The sequence below is a fragment of the Gorilla gorilla genome, chromosome 2 (assembly GCF_029281585.2).
Source record: "Gorilla gorilla gorilla isolate KB3781 chromosome 2, NHGRI_mGorGor1-v2.1_pri, whole genome shotgun sequence".
Lineage (NCBI taxonomy): Eukaryota > Metazoa > Chordata > Mammalia > Primates > Hominidae > Gorilla > Gorilla gorilla.
Genome location: NC_086017.1, coordinates 99,521,833 through 99,544,643, shown reverse-complemented (window position 1 = coordinate 99,544,643; position 22,811 = coordinate 99,521,833). Strand labels below are relative to the sequence as shown.

General features: G+C 35.4%; 1 protein-coding gene across 2 annotated transcripts in view; it reads right to left on the bottom strand.

The window, feature by feature from the left end:
- Positions 1 to 2,770: 2,770 nt before the first annotated feature.
- The window catches only part of EPHA3 (EPH receptor A3), a 358,721-nt gene continuing 338,680 nt past the window's right edge, over positions 2,771 to 22,811 (bottom strand). For both annotated transcript variants that reach the window (XM_019022857.4, XM_055381421.2), the window contains exons 16-17: positions 10,768 to 10,923; positions 2,771 to 4,013 (exon numbers count right to left, since the gene is read on the bottom strand). In XM_019022857.4, coding sequence (XP_018878402.2) covers positions 3,908 to 4,013; positions 10,768 to 10,923 — 262 coding nt within the window. In that variant the 3' untranslated portion in view covers positions 2,771 to 3,907. The remainder of the gene's footprint in view (positions 4,014 to 10,767; positions 10,924 to 22,811) is intronic.

The following is a 22,811-nucleotide window of genomic DNA, read 5'->3' as shown; positions in this document are numbered from 1 at the left end:
GTCCCTTCTCACATAAAAGTAGCTCATCTCCATTCACAGCACTGTTGCAAACGATTTAATGAGGTAACTTGTAAATGATGATAGCAAAACAACTGGCTCATGATAATGCATACTATGTATTTATTGAATGAATAAATATATTATTTAGCTCTTCTCTTCCCCTTAACTTAACTAACTAATCTCCTGCTTACAAGGTATTCGCTACTCCACTCAACTTGACCAAATGCTATTTCTCCTTCAAGGCAAACACAAATCAGACCTGTTTTTTTAATCTCTTCCTAACCACTTCCTTCTCTGTGGGAATGTTGATCACTTATTTTATTTTGCATATTTTTGAATTAGCTTTTTTTGATTTTCATATATAATCATTTTCTTTAAGTGGACTGCAATGACAAGGGACCTATTGTATACAAAGTATCAGGTGTGCTTTAGCATGTGGTTTGCAGTTGTACTTTTTTTTTTTTTTAATTTTTACTTGTTTTATTTGACCTGGCCAGAATTCCTTTCTTCGTTTGTCATAAACAGTATTCTGACTTTCTGTTGGACATAAATTACTTTTACACCTCTAACCCCTGAGCATCACTTTCATATAACCCCACACACTATCTCCAAGGGCAAGCACAGGAGTCAGTACTTGCCAGTCTGAGTGATTCATTCTCCAGCCCAAAATGATAGGGCTTGTGACCCAAGAAAGGCCTCATGATCTCTGTTGGAACTAGAGAGACAGTAATTCTTTCATAGGAGTTGCAATGCAGAATTAGATTAAAGAGAGTAGTATTTTTTACCTTGTAGAAAGGTATAGCTTGCAAATCAACCCAGTTGGAAGAAAAATAGGGCCAAGGGAAGAAGACAAAGAATGAGAGAATTAACCCTGTTGACATTGTTTGAATTCCTGGTTCAATCTGTGTCTGATCTCTTAGCTAGGGAGTTTATCCCCAGATAATTCTGTCACTTACTCTAAACATTTTCTTTTTTAGAAAATTAATCCAATTTATTTGTTTTCTGTTATTTGCAATCAAAAGAGAACTGCCTATTACAGTTGTGTTTATTAACTTTGAAATAATATTTACTGATTATTTTTCTGGCTTATTCATAATGAAATGTAGACCAAAAACATGTGGATTATACAATGTAAATCCCTCCTCACTAATGGAGAATAAAAGCCCAGAAGCATATTTTTTGTGACTTATGTAAATTTCATTATTTTGCTGTTTAAATAAGCACATATTTTTATATATTTTTAAAAAACTTCAAAGACCACTTCTGTATTCCAATTTGTAAAAAATATTTTCATTATGTTTATTATAAAAATATAAATGTTTCCACTACAAATCATTTTACATTAGTAAGAGGCCATCTACATTGTACAACATAAACTGAGTAATATTTTGAAAAGACAAGTTTAAAGTAAACACATATTGCCAATCATATCACATTTATACATGGCTTGATTGATATTTAGCACAGCATAAACTGAGTGAGTTACCAGAAATAAATAATATACATAAATCAAATTTAAGATACAAAACAGATCATATGGTACATAATATCATGTAGGAGTTGTGGCTTTATGTTTACTGAAAGTCAATGCAGTTCCTGTACAAAGAGATGGCCGTAAGCATTCTAGTACCTCTACTCCACGGTTAAGAATCGTACACTTATGTTTACATATGTACAGGGTAAGAATTGTGTAAAGTAAATTTATGAGAGGTCAAGGAGAAAAATATTAATAAAATGAAGAACAGTATATGGTGTATACAACCTCTAGTTTCAGATGGAAACCACAGCCAAAATAAGTGAAATAGATTGAACAATCCTCAACTTCTATTAGTTTATGAAATGCATGGGTTTTGTTGAGTATGCTCAGAATAGTACCTAAAAAAGAAAATAGTAGTCTGGGAAAAAAATTAGATTGAAACCACATTCAGATCTCATTCTAACATTCCAAACAGAAAATACTTGATTTAAAAAAAAATGTTTTCTAGCTGCTGATAGCAGGTATAAGTGAAATTTGTGATTAATTTTATAATCACAAGTGTATTTTTAAAAATTTCATGCTCTTACATATCCAATACAGAATTCTAGTAGCCTGATTTGACTAAGGAATATTGCCAAGATTTGAGAAACAATCTTATATCCGAAGGAGCACAATCTAAGTCTTATTACACTAAATCTACAACAGATTAGCACTTGTGAATTTTGATTTGTGATTGTAAGCTGTGTTTCATTAGCGTTCCATTTTGCATAAGAACATTAAGTTTGCAGCATTGTTTTATCCATTCTAGTGACATATGCATTTCTTATACTCAAGATCATATCAGCATTAGAAAGAGTATCAATAGAGCTAAAATGTTGCTTCAGAATATATTACTAGCTAGATATCCACCAGGTACATCTTTTCAAAATTACTGAGCAAGCTCATAGTTAGCCTTTATGTAATAGTAAGTCTAAATCCCTGTGATGAGAAATTTCTCTCCCGCCTACACATTTTGAGGCATTTGCTAGATGACCAACTATGCTGAAAATGTTATGTCCAGTAAATTCAAAGAAGTTCAATCCTTCTAAGTTACACACCAAAACTGCACCATGTGCATTGAAGTGGAAGACTCTTAAAGATAATAATACCTGGTACTAATGATCACAATGTTTAATTAATTCACCTAAACACCAGTGATACAGAGGAGTAGTTCTGTTATCATCATTCTCTATAAACAGCTCAGCAAGTTTCAGCAACAATAGTAAGTGACTTTTCAAAGCCAGTGAGCCAGTATTTTTTTTTTTTTTTTTTTTTTTTTTTTTTACTCATGTGTTGGCCTATAGGCTGTGTTGTCAATTAGTGCAGCATTCTATATAGGATTCCACTTCTCTCCAGTGGAGCTATTCTCGGAAGCTCTAACACAGCTCCTTCACTAAAGGAGGGAGTTGATAGTCTCTAAGCACCAGAGCAGGAAAGGTATGTTATCTGGTTGAAAATCCATTGCATACAAGCTGGTATATTACACTAAGTTGTGAGCATACAGTTTATAATAAACGGAGAGGCAACAATGATTGGGATAACAGATTATGAGAGATTTGGTTAGTGTATGAACAGGAAAAGGATTTCATTTTTTAAAAATATATGTAAGTGGATGGTTCAAAAAATCTGAAAGAAACCCATTATTATCTGTGTCTAGTTAAATTGCTGACAATTTGAGAGAGCATTTGGCACTTGGCTGTAACAAATCCATATTAAATCATCACGGCATAAATAGAAAACAACAAAAACAATTCAAAAGAAAATAAATATGTACTTTTTTCAAAAATTAAGACATTTCTTTACATGATATACTTAAGGAAGCTAACAATTTAAAAATATGTAGTACTTAAAACAACTACAAACTTCATCTCTATATGCTTTAAACAGATAAAAGAGAATAATGCAGTGATAAGGTAGTAAATATGGCCAGATAGTTTGAGGTATAAATTCCTCTATGTTGCTTGCTTTAAAAGAAACAAAATACCTGTTACAGATTTCCTCTGTATATAAAAATATTACAAGTCTTTTCTTTTGTGGCTCTACATAAACAAAGCCACCATGTCCATTTTGTTATTTCACTTCTTTGATTTTATGATAGTCAGTTTATGATCAATGGCTATATGCTAGTTCTTCACCATTTTACGCTGAAGAATTAAATTTAATCCATTAACTAATATTTAAAAAAGCAATTACAAAAAAATACCCCACCCACCCATCCACTAAATGATAGGGGAAAATAAAGAGTTTTTCAATTCCATTTTAAGGCATTTGTACTCATATTTGAGTGTCTTATTGGACTTGGAACTTCCATCAGTATCTCCAGAATTATTGTCTGTCTGCAGGATGATGCTACACCTTCCACAGCCACCACTTCCTTCCAGAAGCAGTGCTTTACACGGGAACTGGGCCATTCTTTGATTGTGTTTCTAGAGCTTTAATGCTACTGATGATCTTCTTCTGTGGCCCAACCACGGTGACACCAACCTTTTTCATGTCACTGTAAAAAAAGAAAACAATATAAGAATCGGTTTCTTCGATAGTGTATAAGCAGGAGATTTTCAATTAGCACAATTTGCACAATGATATATTCTAGTACTGTGGACCTAATTGTCTGATATTTGCATCATCTGTGTTATGTCCCGACCATTCCACCATCTTGTAGAAGGCTATATAGATGGTGTAGTGGGTTGAATAGAGTTTCCTCAAAATCTCTGTCAATCCCAAACCTCACAATGCGATTTTATTTGGATAGAGGGTCACTGCAGATGTAATTAATACACTGATTGGGAAAACATCTTACTGGATTAGGGTGGTATATAAATCCAGTGACAGTTTCTTTATAAGAGAATAGGATACACAGAGAAGACGGCGATGTACAAATGGAGTCAGAGATTGGAGTTATGTTGCCACAATCCAGAGAATACCAGGATCCACCAGAAACTAGAAGAGACGAGGAAGAATTCACTCCTAGGGACTGGAGCAATTGTGGTACTGCCAACATCTTGATTTCAGACTTCTGCCACCAGAATTCTAAGAAAAAAACTTCTGTTGTTTAAGCCAATAAATTTGTGGTAATTTCTTGTGGCAGCCTTAGGAAACTAATATCAATGATCACACATTCTTTGTGGGGTTTTATCTCTTTCCCTTGAATCTGGGGACTGCTTTGGCTAACAGAGTATGCCAGAATTGACATTGTATCACTTTCTTCATTCAGGTCTTAGGAAACTGCCAGCCTCTACTTATTGCTTGAGATATCCTCTCTGGAGGCTCTAGAGCTGCCATATAAAAAGTCTGACTACCTGATACTATTGCATAGGAGAGGCCATATGTAAGCACCTTGGCCTACAATCCCAGGTGAGACCAGCTGTATAGCTAACTGTACCAAGGCAGACGTCGAAATGAAAGCATCTCCAGCCCTCCACACCAGATCAGTCCATTTGGTAGCTGTAAGCTTCTGTCAACATCAACCTCAGAGCACAAAGAATCACCCACCTGAGCTCTGCCCTCATTTATAACCCCCAACACTATGATGTGTAATAAACCTCTTGCTGTTTTAGCCTTTAAGTTTTCGGGGAGGCTGCTGTGCGGCCATAGATAACTGGAATAATCTCATTAAAGTACACAGTTCTTTCAAAGTAGAAAAACAATGACAAAGACATATCTCTTTTTATTAAATATATAATAATTTAAAGTCAGAAAGTAGGCATTAAAATAAAGATTATAAAAACATAAGGAATTTCATTTAGGTAAAAAAGACAGCTAATGTGCAAATGGTTAATTATATATTCTTGTTTCAAGTAATTAGTTCATATATTCATGTCTTTCAGGATTGAGAGATGCTCAAACATCCCCTCTAATGAAAGCTTCCCCAACCCTCCTGTTTAATATTTTAAAACTTTTCTGTACTTGTATCTGCACTTTGTTTTCTTTTCTTGTTTCATTTTCTTCCAAAGCATTTATTACCATCTGACATATTGACTTTCTTTCTGATTTATTTTCTTTATTCCCTATCTTACTCCACAAGAAGGGAAATTCCATGTGAACTGGGATTGTTTTTTTTTTTTCTCGTACTCTGTTTGTCAACAGCAACCTAAACAATGGCTGCCAGTTTGTGGGTTCAATACAAATTTGCTAAAGAAAGAAATATACAAAATATATTTTTCTGGGTAAAGATGACCAGGGCGTAAAGTATCATTTGTCAAGGAGAGCCAGGAAAATTGAGAATGGCAAGGAAAAAAGAACACGTATGAACACACCACACACAGACACAGACACACACACCCACACAGAGGGGGTTCCTTTATACTGAGCATAAAGAAAGAAAAAATTGGGAATTCAACTACATAGAAATGGATTAATCGATTTCTTAAGAAATGGGTTCCTAGGCAATAAAGCTGTTCAAGAAAACAATAGGTAACCATTTGAGAAGAAATGTAGTTGTTATTTAAGCATTAGGGCATTAAATTAACCAAGACTCTACTGAATTCCTACCATCTGGGCTGAGAAGGTTCCTGATGACCTTCAGGTTCCCTGCCTGCTGACTGTCAAAGGGCTGATAAATCCTCTATGGAGAGCTTGTGCCTTGCCTTAGGCCCTGTCTGATCATACTATTCCTCATGAAGGCTAGTGGGGATGTATGGGAATGTGAGGCTTGCCACGCTTAGTGTAACTGCGGATGATGGAAGCCTTCACTTGGAGTAATGTATGCTACTTCTGTTGATCCCTGCCTTTGAGAATGTGCGTTACAGGATTTTGATAAACATACCATGAATCTACCTTTAAAACAAAGAATAAACATTTCTCCACTTATCCCCAAACGACAGCAAAGTCAGTTTATGAGTCTAGAGCCAGAAAACAGGACAGATACAAGTATGGGTATGCAAATCAATAGATTTTCACTCTTTCTTCCTTCTTTCATCTTCTTCCAATACCATATCCTATGTTTTATGACTAGATGATTTTTTGTCCTTTGTCTCTTCCCTTTCCCCTTCTTAAAATAATAGTCATGGAATGTAATCCCAGCACTTTGGGAGGCCGAGGCGGGTGGATCACGAGGTCAGGAGAGCAAGACCATCCCGACTAACACGGGGATACCCCGTCTCTACTAAAAATACAAAAAAATTAGCAGGGCGTGGTGGCGGGCGCCTGTAGTCCCAGCTACTCCGGAGGCTGAGGCAGGAGAATGGAGTGAACCCAGGAGGCGGAGCTTGCAGTGAGCCGAGATCGCGCCACTGCACTCCAGCCTGGGTGACAGAGCGAGAATCCGCCTCAGATAGATAAATAAATAAATAAATAAATAAATAAATAAATAAATAAATAAATAAAATAATAGTCATGGAAAGTAAATATATATAATATTTATATTATATGAGTAAATATATATATATAATATTTATATATTCCAATGCAGTAATTGCCTGAGCTCTTTGAGAAATTTAAGCATAGTTATTGAGTACTGCTTGCTATGATGTTTGGCCCTGATCTTCCTTCTGAACTGAAGCACTCATCCCCAAGTGGCTGGAAAAAAAAATGTGATGCTGAGTTCACAGACCGATTTGAGACATTCCTCATCACTTCTTCATAGCTGCACCTCCTGAGTGTATTCCTCAAGAAATGTTCTGTAAAAAACTGTTTTACATTCTGTATCTGTGAACCCAATATAAGCAAACATATATATAATATGCTTATATATATACATGTTTATATATGTTATCTACAATATATAAACATTATATATTATATAATATATATAATATATTTTTATATATTTATATAAATATACTACATATAAATGTTTTATATACAATTTTTTTACTTAATGCAAATGATTATATTGGACTTTTGAAAAGAGAATTAAAGTAATTATCCATTTGGGTTATTCCTTAGCTAGGGCTTTTAAACACCCTCTAGTCTCTCTATTCTTGCCCGAATATCTTCTGTCCACTACTCTGCCATGTCCAAAATAATTTGGAACCCCCATTTGCTGCTGCCTCTATAACACTCTGTGTGCTTATTTCATTTTGACTGTCCTGTTCAGAAGAGTGGTGGAAAAGTTCGACTAAAGAGCAGCTCCAGATTGAGACCAGAGGTTAAAGTGTTATCTGGTACTTCAAAGGCAAAGGGATAGGTGATGACACTTTGAAAATGGCATCCAAGGGTGCAGGATAATGGCATGTGGCAATGAATCTGCTTAATATCCATTCCACACACTTAATTCTCTTTCTAGTTCCACAGTCACAGTCACTCTAACCTTTCCCTTTCTCTCTTCCTTTCTCACTTTAACCTTCCTAAATCCATCTTAGGTTATGAAATAATGTCTTGAAATATGTATTTATTAAACAAAATCGCATGTGTTCTGGGCTTTGTTCAAAAATGAGATAACTTGAGTAGCTTGCATGTCAATGAAATCTCTAAACTAACGAAAATAAATTAACATGCATTTGAATGTGAAATTTTATTGATCTTTTCCTATACTTTGACAGCCTGAATAGGAATAAAGGTATCTTTTTCTATTCTAGGAAGATCTCCACAGTTATTTGGTCAAGCAAATCATTTCTGAATTGAGTCTGGATGGCACAAAGAAAATAGAGTCTGAAAGCAATCAAATTCAAACACTAAGCCAGGAGCATGAAAGAAAGCTAAAATATCTAGCTCAATATTTTACAGCATTTATGCTGAAAATGTTGCCTCATTATATTTACCCAAATTATTAGTATATTAAAGACTTAATAAATTCTCATTTTGTAATATAAATTAGGAGCATGAGGTGCATGACACTATGAAGACTCAAGGAAAAAAGCAGCTCCTTTCAAGAAGGAGTGTTAGAGCAAAGGTGTTAATCCTATATTGTCCCTGAATTGAGGAGAAAGGACAGAAGAAGGAATATTGTGGGGAGTGCAATATGGACATATCCTTATCACCTGACTCAGTGTGCAGGACAAACCTGAAAAAGCTGTCTTTCAGGAAAAGTCAACTTTCATCTTGAATGTATATTCACAGGTTGTTCAAATAATAATAACAATTAAGTAAAAATATTCCAACCAGCCAAAAAGAGTTTGACGTCCAACATGGTATTGTTGACATAAGTAACGTCGCTAACTTGGAAAGTATGACAAATGCTGTCATTCACCTTTTTAAAGCAAATAGCTTTCTTATCACATTCATAGCTTATAATGGCCCACAATATTTGAATTGCAAACTAGCAGTTAATCTTATTAACAGTGTTCTGCCTCATACATTTCAATATAGTGTTTCAATATCTAAAAGTTTTAAGTGTTGATATTTTATTGAGAGTAAACATTTGCATAACTTTGCCTTTGAAAATCTGGCAATGATGTGGACATGTTCAACTTTGTGTTTGCTTTTCGCTATGCTTCTGTGCTCTACAGCAGGTGTTTTGTATATCATAACCCTAACTGTTTATATTACTAAAATAAGAATTTATAAAAATATTTAAATACATGACTATATCCTGAGACTGTATCTGATCAAAATAAGTACCACAGAAACCCACGTGTACTGTTGATTGGGTCAGAAGTCTATTCAATAAACACCACATTCCACTTTGAACAGGAATGCTGGTGCATGTTAAATTGACTAGGGTAAGTTTATTTTTTTAGAACAAGTCCTCTTCTTCAATAATCACAAACTGTTCCTGTAAGTCCTTCTTTGGCTTTATGTCTTTCTGATTGCAATGTTACACCATAACTTATAAACTTATTTATTTGTTTGCTGGGCATTTATATCTATTAATTACATGGCATATTCTTTTTTGGCATCTAATCTGTTATTTTTCACAGTGATGTTGAATGATTGACAGGGTGGCAATGAAAGTCTTTATATATTCAACAATATTTAAATATTTAAATATTAGTGGGAGATGATAATGCTTAAAGAAACTTGGGGGACTAAAGGGTTTATTTAATTTAACAAAGATTAAAGAAAGACTGACACAAAGATGAACAGTTTCCCAATAGACCATGCAAGCGACAACATTCTGGACAACAACTTTCGGTGTATGTATCCAGTATACACTTCTTTCTTTGGTACAGTTCTCCATCTTATCTTCAGGAAAAGGCCCCTAGAGCCAAGCTCATACTACCTCATTCTACTTCTTTTGAAGATAAATGACTAGATACTAGCAAACATATGACTTTGGAGGTGCCAATGTACAAGTGGGACTGAGCCAGTCCTACTTTCTCTCCTGGTAACTTAGAATTAAGGGAGTTGGACCCTGGTCAGTTGAATGGCACTATAAGGCTATATGACCAAGAGTTTAGAAAGCCAGTTTTTAGCTATGTGCATGGGAATCCAGAAAATGTCACTGTGCAGAAAAAGAAAAAATGATGCAGTCACATTAGGAAGTGAAGTAAATTGGTTCCCAGTCACAGTGAGATGAAGAATGTGACTTCCAACTCTTAATTTATCAATTCCCAAACACCCTACTTTGTGAATAAGAACCAAATTTTTGACTATTCACTGGATTCACTTGATTCTTTATATACCTCCTTTCCTTGAGTCCATGTGTTTCTCATATCAAAAGATTCCTGTTACCAAAAGATGATTGTCCACAAAATACAGCATATTATACTTATTAGTGGCTTTTAACACATAAAGCTATCAATTAATATTAATATTATGACGCATATTTTTTCTTTCTCATCTGGCCATAAGCCTTTTGAGGAAAACCCAAAAATTCTATCTTAAACCTAATTATAACTTCATTTTCTAGCATGATATCCTTTACAGAGTAGACAATGATGAATACATGATGTTATGTTTATTTAGCAACTATGAAAACCAGTTTTAGACTTTAATATGTTTCCTTGTATACCACATTATCTACTTGGTTCTCAATTTTCCTGATTCACAGATGTTAAGCTTTAGTAAAAATAACAGAAAAATCACAAAATGCAGAAATATAATAATCATCAATCTATGTCAGCTTATGTTTTAAATTAGGGGCTTGAGTCTGCAGTGTGGTTATGGGTGTGAATCTGTTGGTTGATCTGAAGGTCATATCTAAAGACACCGATCCTGGGCCCTATCTTGAGAGAGGAAGACACATCAATATGTATCAATCCAGAAGCTGTGGGCCACAAGGAGACCCAGGGCCCTGATTAGCAGTTCCAGGAGGTAGTCAGTACCTCAGATCTACCACTAATATTTGTAACATGTCAAGCCAAGATGTTAATATTCAGCAGAAAGTTCCAAAGAATCCTTCATTCTTCTTAATGAATTTTTTTTCTTACTCTGTGGAAATCTTGGCTATTGTGTCACAAGAACTGTACTCCACGCCCGTGAAGATTTCCTTGCAGTGTGCTGTCCGGACACCATTAAGCCAGTCACCTGTTGTGCGGAAGGTAGTGATATCCACATTGCTTTGGTCCAGAAGAAGGTTTGATGGCCTGCAAGAAAAGAAAACACCAAAGGGAGACAGATCAGGAGTCAGCAGAGTTGCTGTGTGTCAAAATTTGACACTAACATCAGCAGGAACTTCCAGGCTTCATATGGTGTTCCTGTTCATTTGTGGAATTTATCTGCCATGAAAGCTTCATCTGTTCAAGCTGGCAGCTTGGAGGAACGCCGTGTAATCATCTTGTCTAAGTTCTCCCCTTCTCCATCCACAAGTGCTTTTTAAATCACTAAAAATTTTCCAGTGAAAGACATAAATATATCCATACATATTTTATTATCATTGAATTTAATCACTAGCAAAAATGGTAGTAATTTAGGATATGGTTACAGTAGGCAGGACACACTGAATTCTTTGCTGTCTGCTTTGATGACGGATTCAGTTTCAATATTTTAAGTATTTCCCACTGGATGTTTGTTTGTTTGACATTGCACAGGATGCTGTCTAAAGAATGGCTTGAACAATCTAGGCTATACTTACAGCAGGACATAAACTCAATACAGAGTTAAATATTATGCTGCATGTCATTAAAAATAAAAAATAAAAAATAATAGAAAAAAGTAGATGTCTGATAAGAAAAAAACATTCTTGCATACTTGACACCAAATGAAGTTCATGATATATATATGCAACACATTATTCATGATATATACATTATATATGTAACGTGTTTATATACACATGATATATACATAATATTTTATACACACACACACACACACACACACACACACACACAGAGACTCAGAGAGGGATTGTAATTGTGATTTATATTGCACAATACAATCAGCTTTAAGAAAAAGGGCCAGGCGCAGTGGCTCACTCCTGTAATCCCAGCACTTTGGGAGGTTGAGGCCGGCGGGTCACCTGAGGTCAGGAGTTCGAGACCAACCTCACCAACATGGAGAAACTCCACCTCTACTAAAAATACCAAATTAGCCATGGTGGCACATGCCTGTAATCCCAGCTACTCGGGACGCTGAAGCAGGAGAATCGCTTGAACCTGGGAGGCGAAGGTTGCGGTGAGCCGAGATCGTGCCATTGCACTCCAGCCTGGGCAACAGGAGCGAAACTCCGTCTCAAAAAGAAAGAGAGAAAGAAAAAGGACTTCCTTCTAGGATTTTTTTTATATAAATACAGGCCTAAACATCTATCTATAACCACCTGCAAGACCTGGTAAATCAATGGAACAGAAGAGGCATAAAGGAAATGAAGGAGACAATGTTTGCCTCCCTGAAGAGGCAAAAGAAGCAGCCTGTTGGTGAAATGTCTTTGGTGTGTGTGTGTTTTTTTTTTTTCTTCAGCTCTTAGTGGCCTCTTTAATTGTCCTTTGACTTATAAGACTGGAGCCAGTCACTAGGTGAACAATATATTGACTTCTCTCTTCTTTTCTCCTAAGGAAGGGAGCTTGCGCACAAGGTAGTTATAAAAGCCTTTAGTTTTGGATGAATAATAACAATGACAGAAATAAGTTTTTAAGGCCCTTGTTTTCATATTATATCAAACGTTCATGTGCACTCAATGTGGCAGGCATCATGCTAAGAATATTACACAGACATGAAGGACCTTAATCTTTACAGTACCTGTTAGGCACTGATGCTATCCTCTGAGATAGATAAAGAAGCTGAAACTAAATCACATTAAGTTACAAATCTGTTTCCTCAGGCAAAAGAGGCAGAGCTGGCCTTTAGACCCACATTATTCTATACCACAGTCCACATTCTTGACTGCTACACTGTGCCATTTAGGTAAAACTTTGTTCATATTGCATTGCCCCTGTTTTTTCTTAAACGATTTATGATTCCATCATGTGGCATATTCGATGTTTATATGCCCTGAAGTTTAGTGCACAGATACTGGAACAGATACTGGCCTGGGTTGAATCCCAGGTATACCACATACTATTTGTGTGACCTTGGTGAATTTCTTGTCTGTTTCCTCATCTGTAAAATGGGGATGATGGTGAGGATATCGATTTCACACAAATGAAGATTAAATGAGCATATGTGGGAAGCACTTAGAACAGTGCTGGCTCATAATAAGCACTATCTGTTAGCTGTTCATTATTCTTATGTAAATGGTGAAATGGTTAAACTTCTGAAAACTTCAAAAAGAAAATAGCAGAGTAAATATCAGTTTATATATAATGCTGGGAATGCAATGATCTTGTTAACCACCATTTTAAGTAACTAGAAATTTAGTCATATATAATATTATGTACATAATAGTATAACAACCCTGAAAAGTAGCCATTATTAGGGGCTTCATTAGAATAGTCAGTAACTTTTACAACTTCACAATCATTCCACTGCAAATGCTTGAAAACAGAAGTGCTATTCTGCTGTCTGTGATTTTTTCATTATTGTAATAAAATATAGTATTAATATTAAAACTGTATATATCATAATTTAATCTTTATTTAATAATTAAGAGGGTACATTTTGATTTTTTGCCGTTTCAGTTATTCAGAATCTTTCAATAAACATCTCCAAAATTAGGAGTATTAAAACTAGAACTTCATATTTTTCTTATATACTTGAAATGAAAGATTAGTCTAAGTGAAGTCTGTCATTTGAAGTGTTTAAATTCAAAGTTTAGAATTTGTGGTGAGAAGACACCAAAACAAATAATATATCGACATGCATTTATCCTTATTTTAGAAATAAATTTAGGTCTCTAAGGGGCTAATTTCAATATCTTTAGAAATAGCATGAAATAGCAAAATGAACAATATACGTGAAATAAAACGATATAATGTTTTACATATGAGTAGCAATCATTGATTACCATCTAAGATATGTGGTGAAAGCTCCTGTTCTAAATGAGAAAATCTATGAAGCAAATCTGTGCCAGCTCTGCCCACACTTAAATAGGTCTTTTAATTGAGAGGTTTATACCACTTCTGGTGATATTCTTCAACTTACTCTCTTATGTACAAAAGACCTGCTCAAGTGTAAAGTTGATTCGTGAGCCAGGATAATTTTAGATCGTGCCCTACACCTACATGCTATTACTTGGAACATATGAGAAGTTTGTGAATTCACTATCTGGATTTTTACCGGGATGCATGAAATGTATTTGATAAAAATGGTCACATTTTAGTGCAGTTTTAACCCTGAGTTTCAGGAAAAAAAATTGCAACATTGGTTCTGACTCTATTTTCATACTCTGTGGAAAATATAGATTAATAGTCCCCTCTCTGTGATGGTCATTTGTGTAGTGGAGGGAAGTTGAAAGGGAAGGATTCTTCAAACTTCTGTCCATTAGACTAAACTCAATTACCTCAATCCTTTCTACTTCACAAGTTCAAATTATAAATTGAAAATCTTAATTATGGAGTTTATAATTTCTATTTCTGTGATATAGTTTAGTTTTACTAACTCTCAGAGATTATCTGAAAAAGGATTAGGCCATATTATATAAATATTAATTTTTTCCTTTAGCAATATCAGGAAAACTATAAAATATCAATATAACATTTCATAAGTTATCTTCTTCTGAAATATATATGCAAACGACTTTCTATGATTTTTTAAATTACTCATCTTAGGAAGAAAAACAGCTTATTTTTATAATTGAAAATTTTGTATTTTTATTCTTTTCCTAAGAACTTGAGGAATTACAGATATACACCAAAATGTACACAATATTCATGGGTTGTTTCAGCATAGCTATCATGAGTGAAATAGTCTTTGTCACTAGCAAGCATTAGACATTACATTAGACTCATTGGATAAGTCATTGAACCACTAAAAAATTGATAAGAATAGCATTAAATCAGGTGTGAGAAGATTTTAGAAGAAAAATCATGTGAAACCTAGAATGAGACAAGACATTAAACTATCTACAGGCATGCGCACACACACGCCACAGTTTCTCTGTCTACAGTAGCTGGAGCACAGAACCTTATGTCAAGTTTTAGTCCCATGAATAGTAATACTTTTTTATTTATGGGTTTGTGCGTATGAAGAATCAAACCCCAGGACATTTATTCAGAATAATTATGAAGTGTGCCTAATAGCAAAATGCAGAATTCTTTCTTCTCAGTTCAGAATAGTTTGTACTTTTACACTCAACACTTTAGCCAGACTCAACAAGAGTTTAGAGAAAATTAGTATAAACAAATTGAAATAGAACAGGACGTGTGGATTAAGGATTAGTGACCCCCAACTGAGTTTGTCTGTTTATGACTTGGATCAAAGTGCATCCAAGACAAAAAAAAAATGACCTAATTTTAATGCCAATGACCTCAGAATAACTAGCCCTGCAAAGTATCATTTTTCCACTTCCAGGATTTCTCTGGGGATTTCAAATAAAAATTGGTTCCTTTCCTCCTCAGAGAGGACATCTGGAGAGTTTATCAATGGATAGGAATTTGTCTCTCACTGTGAAGAGCCTGTGATGTCTCTTCATGCGCACCAAGGGAATCTGGGCCTTTGAGCAGCTGCAGGCATTGGCGTTTTTTCAGACCCAGCCCCAGACATTGGGTCTGAAGGGGAAATTTATAGGCTGGGTGATGTGCACCGTGAGCTCACACTTTTACTAGACAAATTAGATAGGTTTCAATCCAAGCAGCTGTAAACGATGTCCTACAGAGCTCCACCTGATCTTTTACAGCTTTTCATAAATCAGTACCTACTGGCTACAGACCGCAGTCATTAAAAACAAATCATGGAAATTACATATTTGCTCAGGGGAAGTGAAAAATAACTTTCTTCCCTTTCTTTCTCTCTCTTTCTATTAAGATTTGTGAATTATTCTTTCATGGGTTTTCATACTGTTGCATTAGAGAGGTACACATATATTTTCTTCCCATCAATTCCTATTTTAGCTGTAAATAGGTGCATAAAAATTAGCACCAGATACTGGGGAAAAAGCTCAATAAACAACTGCCAATCCCAGGAATATCTTCGGGTAATAATCTTATTTCAGTGCTACCTTAGAATTCTGAATCACTAGTTATCCATTTCTCACTTAATAGACTCCTTTTTATTACAAAGAGATTTACTCCTCAAATATCAAAAATAATAACAAATACACATTTCTTGAATGAATAAGTATATGCCTATTATGTCTACAAGGAGGTAATAACATTGGAGATGCATACTGTAACATTATAATTATTTTTTATTTGTTGTGAATAGTTTCAGGAAATACATTAAATCTAAAAAGCAACTTTTTAAAGCCAAAATACTAATAATTATATCTGAATTTATTATTGTTTGAGAATAGTAATATATTTTTTCTGTACATTTTATAACTGTTTTTTAAAATTTCAAATGTTTCCCCAATGTATTTCAGTGGGAAAATCTTATATTTGCCAATTTATTTTAATGTTGATTGCCGATGACCTTGATCTTTATCACTAAAATTAAAAATCCAGATACGATAAAATGAACTTAATTTTTCATCAGTAACTAAAAATAATTTTGAATATATACAGTTCCCAACAGGAACCTAGTACATAAATGACACATTAAGGAGAAATAAAGTCATTGTGTTTATTTTAATTATCTCTAGGCCTTAAGGACAAAAATCTTTGAAGTTATAGCCGTTACATCTGGTTTAATTCCTCCGTGTGGTAAAATTAGCTGCTTTGATTTTAAGATTAAAAAAGAGAGACAGAGAGATCACTTGGGTATTCGGCATATTTGATTCCCTCTAGAAGGTTCTGTATCATATTTATTCACTGAGCAAAGTCACCCTGTCAGTTTCAGAATTTGAGGTCAAAGTCATTTTGAGAAATAAAGGCAGATTGTCTTTTGGTTGTTTGATTTGTCTCGAAGGATATGGTATTTGTCAAAACAGCAGTTATTCTCAAAAAGAATTCTATTATGTACTCTTAGAGATCAGAACCTTTTTACTAATACTTGTTTATTTTCATTAACTGGGAAAAATATGAGCATTGTTTATTTTTACTCCTCTCTATGCTGCAAGTTAATAAAAATAAATCCCTTCAAAGTTAGTGATCAATGCAATGAAACAATATATTTAAAAACATTTCAATTAAATTAACTAAATATAATTGGGTCTGCAGAACCTTGTTCTAAATATTATTAAATATATTGCTTAAGTCTGTGTCATGAATTGTGTTGTCTTCCATTTAAAACCTCATTCTAAATATTTTGAATGTATTATCTAATTTTTTTGTGTCAAGAATTTGAATTTTATCAATTTACAACAGTATAGAAGAATTCAATACCTGGCTAGTGAAAATTCTGTGAACTTAAGAAGAAATTATTTCTCTATTTCATTTTACACACATATGCACACACATACATCTCTTCAAAATTAATATTGTCAATAATAAAAATCTCATATCTTCAAAAATAAAAAGGGTATCTTACTATTTGAATAGAAACACATTCTCATTTTTCTGTTATTAGTCAATTTTTAATTTAGCTTCAGTTATAAAATAAGTGAATAAATTTATTTAAATCTAGAAGTTATATTATAATCTTTCAAAATATGTTTTTAAAAAATAAATGTGTATTTCTCTTATATGTACAAAACAATGTGTTGGGAAGTTATAGAATATTTTTATTTTAAGACTATTTTCTATTTATTTTCATGGTGGCATTTTCTATCAAGAACAATCTTTAAAAAACATTCCTTTGGGTTGGATGTGGTGGCTTAAGCCTGAATTCTCAGCAATTTGAAAGGCCAAGGCAGGTGGATCACCTGAGATCAGGAGTTCGAGACCAGCCTGGTCAACACGGTGAAACCCCATCTCCACTAAGAATACAAACATTAGTCAGGCATGGTGGGAAGTGCCTATAATTCCAGATACTCATGAGGCTGAGGCAGGAGAATCGCCTGAACCCAGGAGGCGGAGGATGGCACCATTGCATGCCAGCCCAGGTGACAAGAGTGAAACACTGTCAAGAAAGAAAGAAAGGAAGGAAGGAAGGAAGGAAGGAAGGAAGGAAGGAAGGAAAGAAGGAGAGAAGGAAGGAGAGAAGGAAGGAGAGAAAGAAGGGAAGAAAGAAAGAGAAAGAAAGAGTAAGAAAAAGAGGAAGAGAGAGAAAAACAGAAGAAAGAAGAAACATTTCTTTGATTCTTATGAAAAAAGAGAGGAGAGCTTCTTTTGTTTTCATTCTTTTATGCACATCTTCTTCTTTTGCCTTGCCTTTTCATTATCCAATTTTATAATTATGTCTCTCACAATGTAATATATATTATTCCAAAATTCAAAATGGTTTTCTTAATACCTCAATGTTCCTTCTATCTTTTTTTAAATTTTACCTTAAGTTCTGGGGTACATGTGTTGAACCTGCAGGTTTGTTACATAGGTATACATGTGACTTGGTGGTTTGCTGCACCTATCAACACATCATCTAGGTTTTAAGCTCCACATGCATTAGGTATTTGTCAGAATGCTATCCTTTCCCTTTCCCCTCACCCTCCAATAGGCCCCGGTGTGTGATGTTCCTCTCCCTGTGTCCATGCGTTCTCATTGTTCAGCTCCCACTTATGAGTGAGAACATGCAGTGTTTGGTTTTCTGTTCCTGTGTTAGTTTGCTGAGAATGATGGTCTCCAGCTTCATCCACGTCCCTGCAAAGGACATGACCTCATTCTTTTTTATGGCTGCATAGTATTCCATGGTGTATATGTGCTACATTTTCTTTATTCAGTCTATCATTGATGGGCATTTGGGTTGGTTCCAAGTTTTCGCTATTGTAAATAGTCCTGCAACAAACATATGTGTGCACGCCAGTTAGAATGGCGATCATTAAAAAGTCTAGAAACAACAGATGCCAGCGAAGATGCAGAGAAATAGGAATGCTTTTACACTGTTGGTGGGCGTGTAAATTAGTTCAACCATTATAGAAGAGAGTGTGGCGATTCCACAAAGACATAGAACCAGAAATACCATTTGACCCAGCAATCCCATTACTGGGTATATACCCAATGGATTATAAATCCTTCTATTATTTAACTGGAAGTCTATTCCCTCAGTTTTTGTTTTTCTTTCCCTTTTTCAGCTTTTGATAATACCGTTTGAATCTACTTTTTGGAAATGCCTTGCACTGTGGTTTTCTGCGGTAGTCTAAACCTCATCCTATCACCCTGATTGTTCCTCGTTTCTACCTACCATTTCACATTCTTCTGTGATATAACCGGCACTGCTCTCCAAAGCTCAAAATAAAGGGAATTTTCTTTCTCTCTTGGTGGCAGTCAACATAGTGAGTTAGCATTCTGAGATATTAGTGAATATTTCGTATTTGTTTTCCTTCTTGTATTGCCATTTCCTGTCACTGATTGGCTCCACAGCCCCCTTGCAAGGTGCCTAAAATCTGGATTGGCTGCCACTACACCTTGTTACATACAATGGAAACAGGAGGCATTCAAACATTTAAATTAGTTTCTTGACTGTTGCCAAGAATGCTTATCTGCATGGCAGACCTGTTCTTCCTTCTGTTCTTCCTATCACTGCCAATGAGAAGGCTGATCTCAAAGGCTCCACATTCAGAACCTGGAAGTATTCTCTGATACTTTCTCTGTCACTCTGCACATCTCAGTCACTATGTCCTACAGAACTCACTTTAATAAAACATATTGAATTCACACACTGTCTACTTTCCCTGCTCTACCATAGCAGATCCTTTTCTTAGACTATTGAAATCTTAATTCTCTCATATGAATCCCTTCATCTCCAGCCCTTTGTAGAAGTAGCTGCCAAAGAACTATTCCCTAAACACAGTGCAACATATCACTTAAGTAACTTCAATGTCTCCCCTTTCCTTACGGATAAAAGCCCAAATGTCTAGAAATGACATTTAGTCTTCCATCACCTGACGAATCATCCATCGCAGCGGTCCCCATCCTGTTTCGCAGCGGTCCCCAACCTGTTTGGCACCAGGGGCCAGTTTCATGGAAGACAATTTTTCCACGAATGGGGATGTGGTGGGGGATGGTTTCGGTATGAAACTGTTCTGCCTCAGATCATCAGGCATTAGATTATCATGAGGAGCGCATAACCTAGACTCCTCGTGTGTGCCGTTCACAGCAGGGTTTGCTCTCCTATGATAATCTAATATGATAATCTAATATGATAATCCCCTGCTGATCTGCAGTAAGTAGAGCTCAGGCAGTAATGCTCACCAGCCCGCCGTTTGCCTTCTGCTTTGCCACCTGGTTCATAACAGGCCATGGCCTGGCAGCAGTCCATGGCACAGGGGCTGAGGATCCCTGATCTATCAGGCTTTTTCCCCATAATTTCCTTTTTTTATCCTATAGTCTAGCAAAACCGTATTATGCGATGTGATTTGGAAGTATCCTACCTATTTGCATGTCTTCCCTTTTCTGTAGTGTTCTCCTAGCCTGTTTTCCTGTTACCTGCCTGTAGAAATTTCATCCACTATCCAAAAGTCCCTTTTGCATACAAATACCAGAAAACTACAAATATAAAAGTAAACTCACCTCCCCTCGGGATTCCCGAACTCTTTTATTTTTGCTCTAATAATTACATGTTCTGAGGGGTATTATAGTGTTCTGAATATTCTTTTTTCTTCCACATTTAAACGTAAGCTGTTGAGGATGGAAGCTACATATGTTACCTATATAATAATCACAGGACCTAACATAATGTCTCATACACGGTTATTGTTGAATAAACATCTGTAGCCTTGTACTGATGTACAATCAAAACTAAAAACCCTCACATCTCCTCTGATTTACTCTACTTTTAGAAAAAGCAATCAATTACTAGGGAACAAGCATAACACAAAGTTTAATGTAACTGCCCTTCCCTTATTATCATTCTTTGCAGCATCTAAGTAATTGTTTGATCTGGCCCACCCTGACCATCAGCTTTTTCCACCTTCCCCACTTCCAGTGACGATATTCATGGAGACACTCTAAGTGGAAGATTCTTTGAGAATGATACTGCTATAAATCATCAACTCTAATGAAGGCTGAAAAGTGAAATGATGCATTATAAAAAGACTTCTATTGCGGTATATGCAACAACGTTTTTAAATTCAAACAGTTAGTTTCAAAAGGTACTTAGCCACCAAGAAAAAAATAAAATTTGACCATAAAACGTACTAAATCCAGAAAGACTGAAGAAACATCATTTCTATCAGAATGATGTTGTTTTTCTTAAAAGACACTACAGGGTACGTGTATAAACAAAGTTCTATGCACTGATCTGAATAACTACATCATTCAGAAACTTGAATGCTTTGTACCAGCCACGAATTCAGTTTTGAAGTCTCCTATTAAATTTTTAGGAGTGTATTTCTGGAGTTGAGTTGACAGAAAGGTACACATGTAGAATTTTGCTTAGGAGAACAGGTCTAGGCTTTTACCATATGATCAATGTCTATTAAAAAAATCTGTTCAGAGAGCAGAAAAACACTGGAATTTTTTCTATAAATTGCATCTTTTGAAATGTAAATTTACTAATGATGTCAGCACATATTTATTAGGTATTTAGGAGACATTTACTGAGCACCCATTATCAATCTGCACTGGTAATACGAGAGAAGCATGGTGTGTGCTCTCACAGGGCTTAGAGTTTATTGAGAAAATGGATAGTTAAAAAGAATACACACACACAAACACAGAAAACAGAATTAAAATAGTGATGAAGAATGAGAATATGGTGCTCTGTAAAAGAATAATGATGTTAAACTTTATTTCGCTGGTGCTGCCACAGAATGAGTCAACACATACATGATGTGTAAGTTGCTTCCTTAAGGAAGAAAGGTGCAAAGGAGAATCTGAGACAAGGCAAACAGCATGTGCTACAATCTTCTGAAATGCTTTTGTTTTCTGAAGGAACTGGAAGTAGCCAATGAGGTTAGAGTATTGTTTAGATGAGGGTGGCACAAGTCGAAAGGTTAAAATGACCCCCACCTCCTCATACTTTTGCTCCTCCCTCTACAAAGCAGTCATATAAATCAAATCATCTTACTTCTCTGGTTCAGATGCCTAATGAATTCCTCATGCATTTGAAAAATATTTCAAAGTCCTCACCATGGCCTGTGTAGCCTCAAGTGCTCTGGCTTCTGTTTACCTCCTTAGGTTCATGACAGACTCCCTTCAGTCATATTATTCTCTGCCACTTCCTAGAACTCTCCAAACCCTTTCTCATCTCAAGACTTTTGCATTTTTTAATCCTGTGCCAAGAATATTCTTTTTGGTGAGGGGGAGGTTACACAGCTGGCTCATTCCCTTCCTGCAGGTCTCAAACATCAGCTCCTCAGACTCTTTCCCAGCTATTCCTTTATCGCCCATCACGGCCATTTACTTATTTCCTTCCTCCAGTCTGTACTTGTCTGTTGTTTACAAGAGTGGCAGAAAACACTATTTATTTTAAAATACACAATTAAGGTATTATTGACTATAGTCATCTCATTGTATTATATAAAAATAGTTTTTGAATAAAATTTATTTGAATAAGATAATAACATTGGAGAAGTAAGACTTTTCAAAATTTTCTTTTTTAATTAATTTATAATTTTTTTCAAGAGACAGTGTCTTGCTCTGTCACCCAGGCTGAGTGCAGTGTTGTTACCATTGCTCACTGTAACCTCAAACTCCCGGACTTAAGCACTCCTTCTGCTACAGCCTCCTGAGTAGCTAGGACCACTGGCAAACACCACCATGCCTGGCCCATTTAAAAAAAAATTTGTAGTAATGGGGGTCTTGCTATAACACCCAAACTGGTCTCCAACTCCTGGCCACAAGTTATCCTCCAGCCCCAGTCTCCTGAATAGCTGATATTGCAGTTTTGAGTCACTCCACCCAGCCAGCAGGGCTTTTAAAACAACCAAAAGGAGATTTTTTATAAGTGTAACATGAATTCAATATTGATTATAAACAGGTGACTGAAACTATATCATATATGTTTTGATAAGAAGATTCTGGAG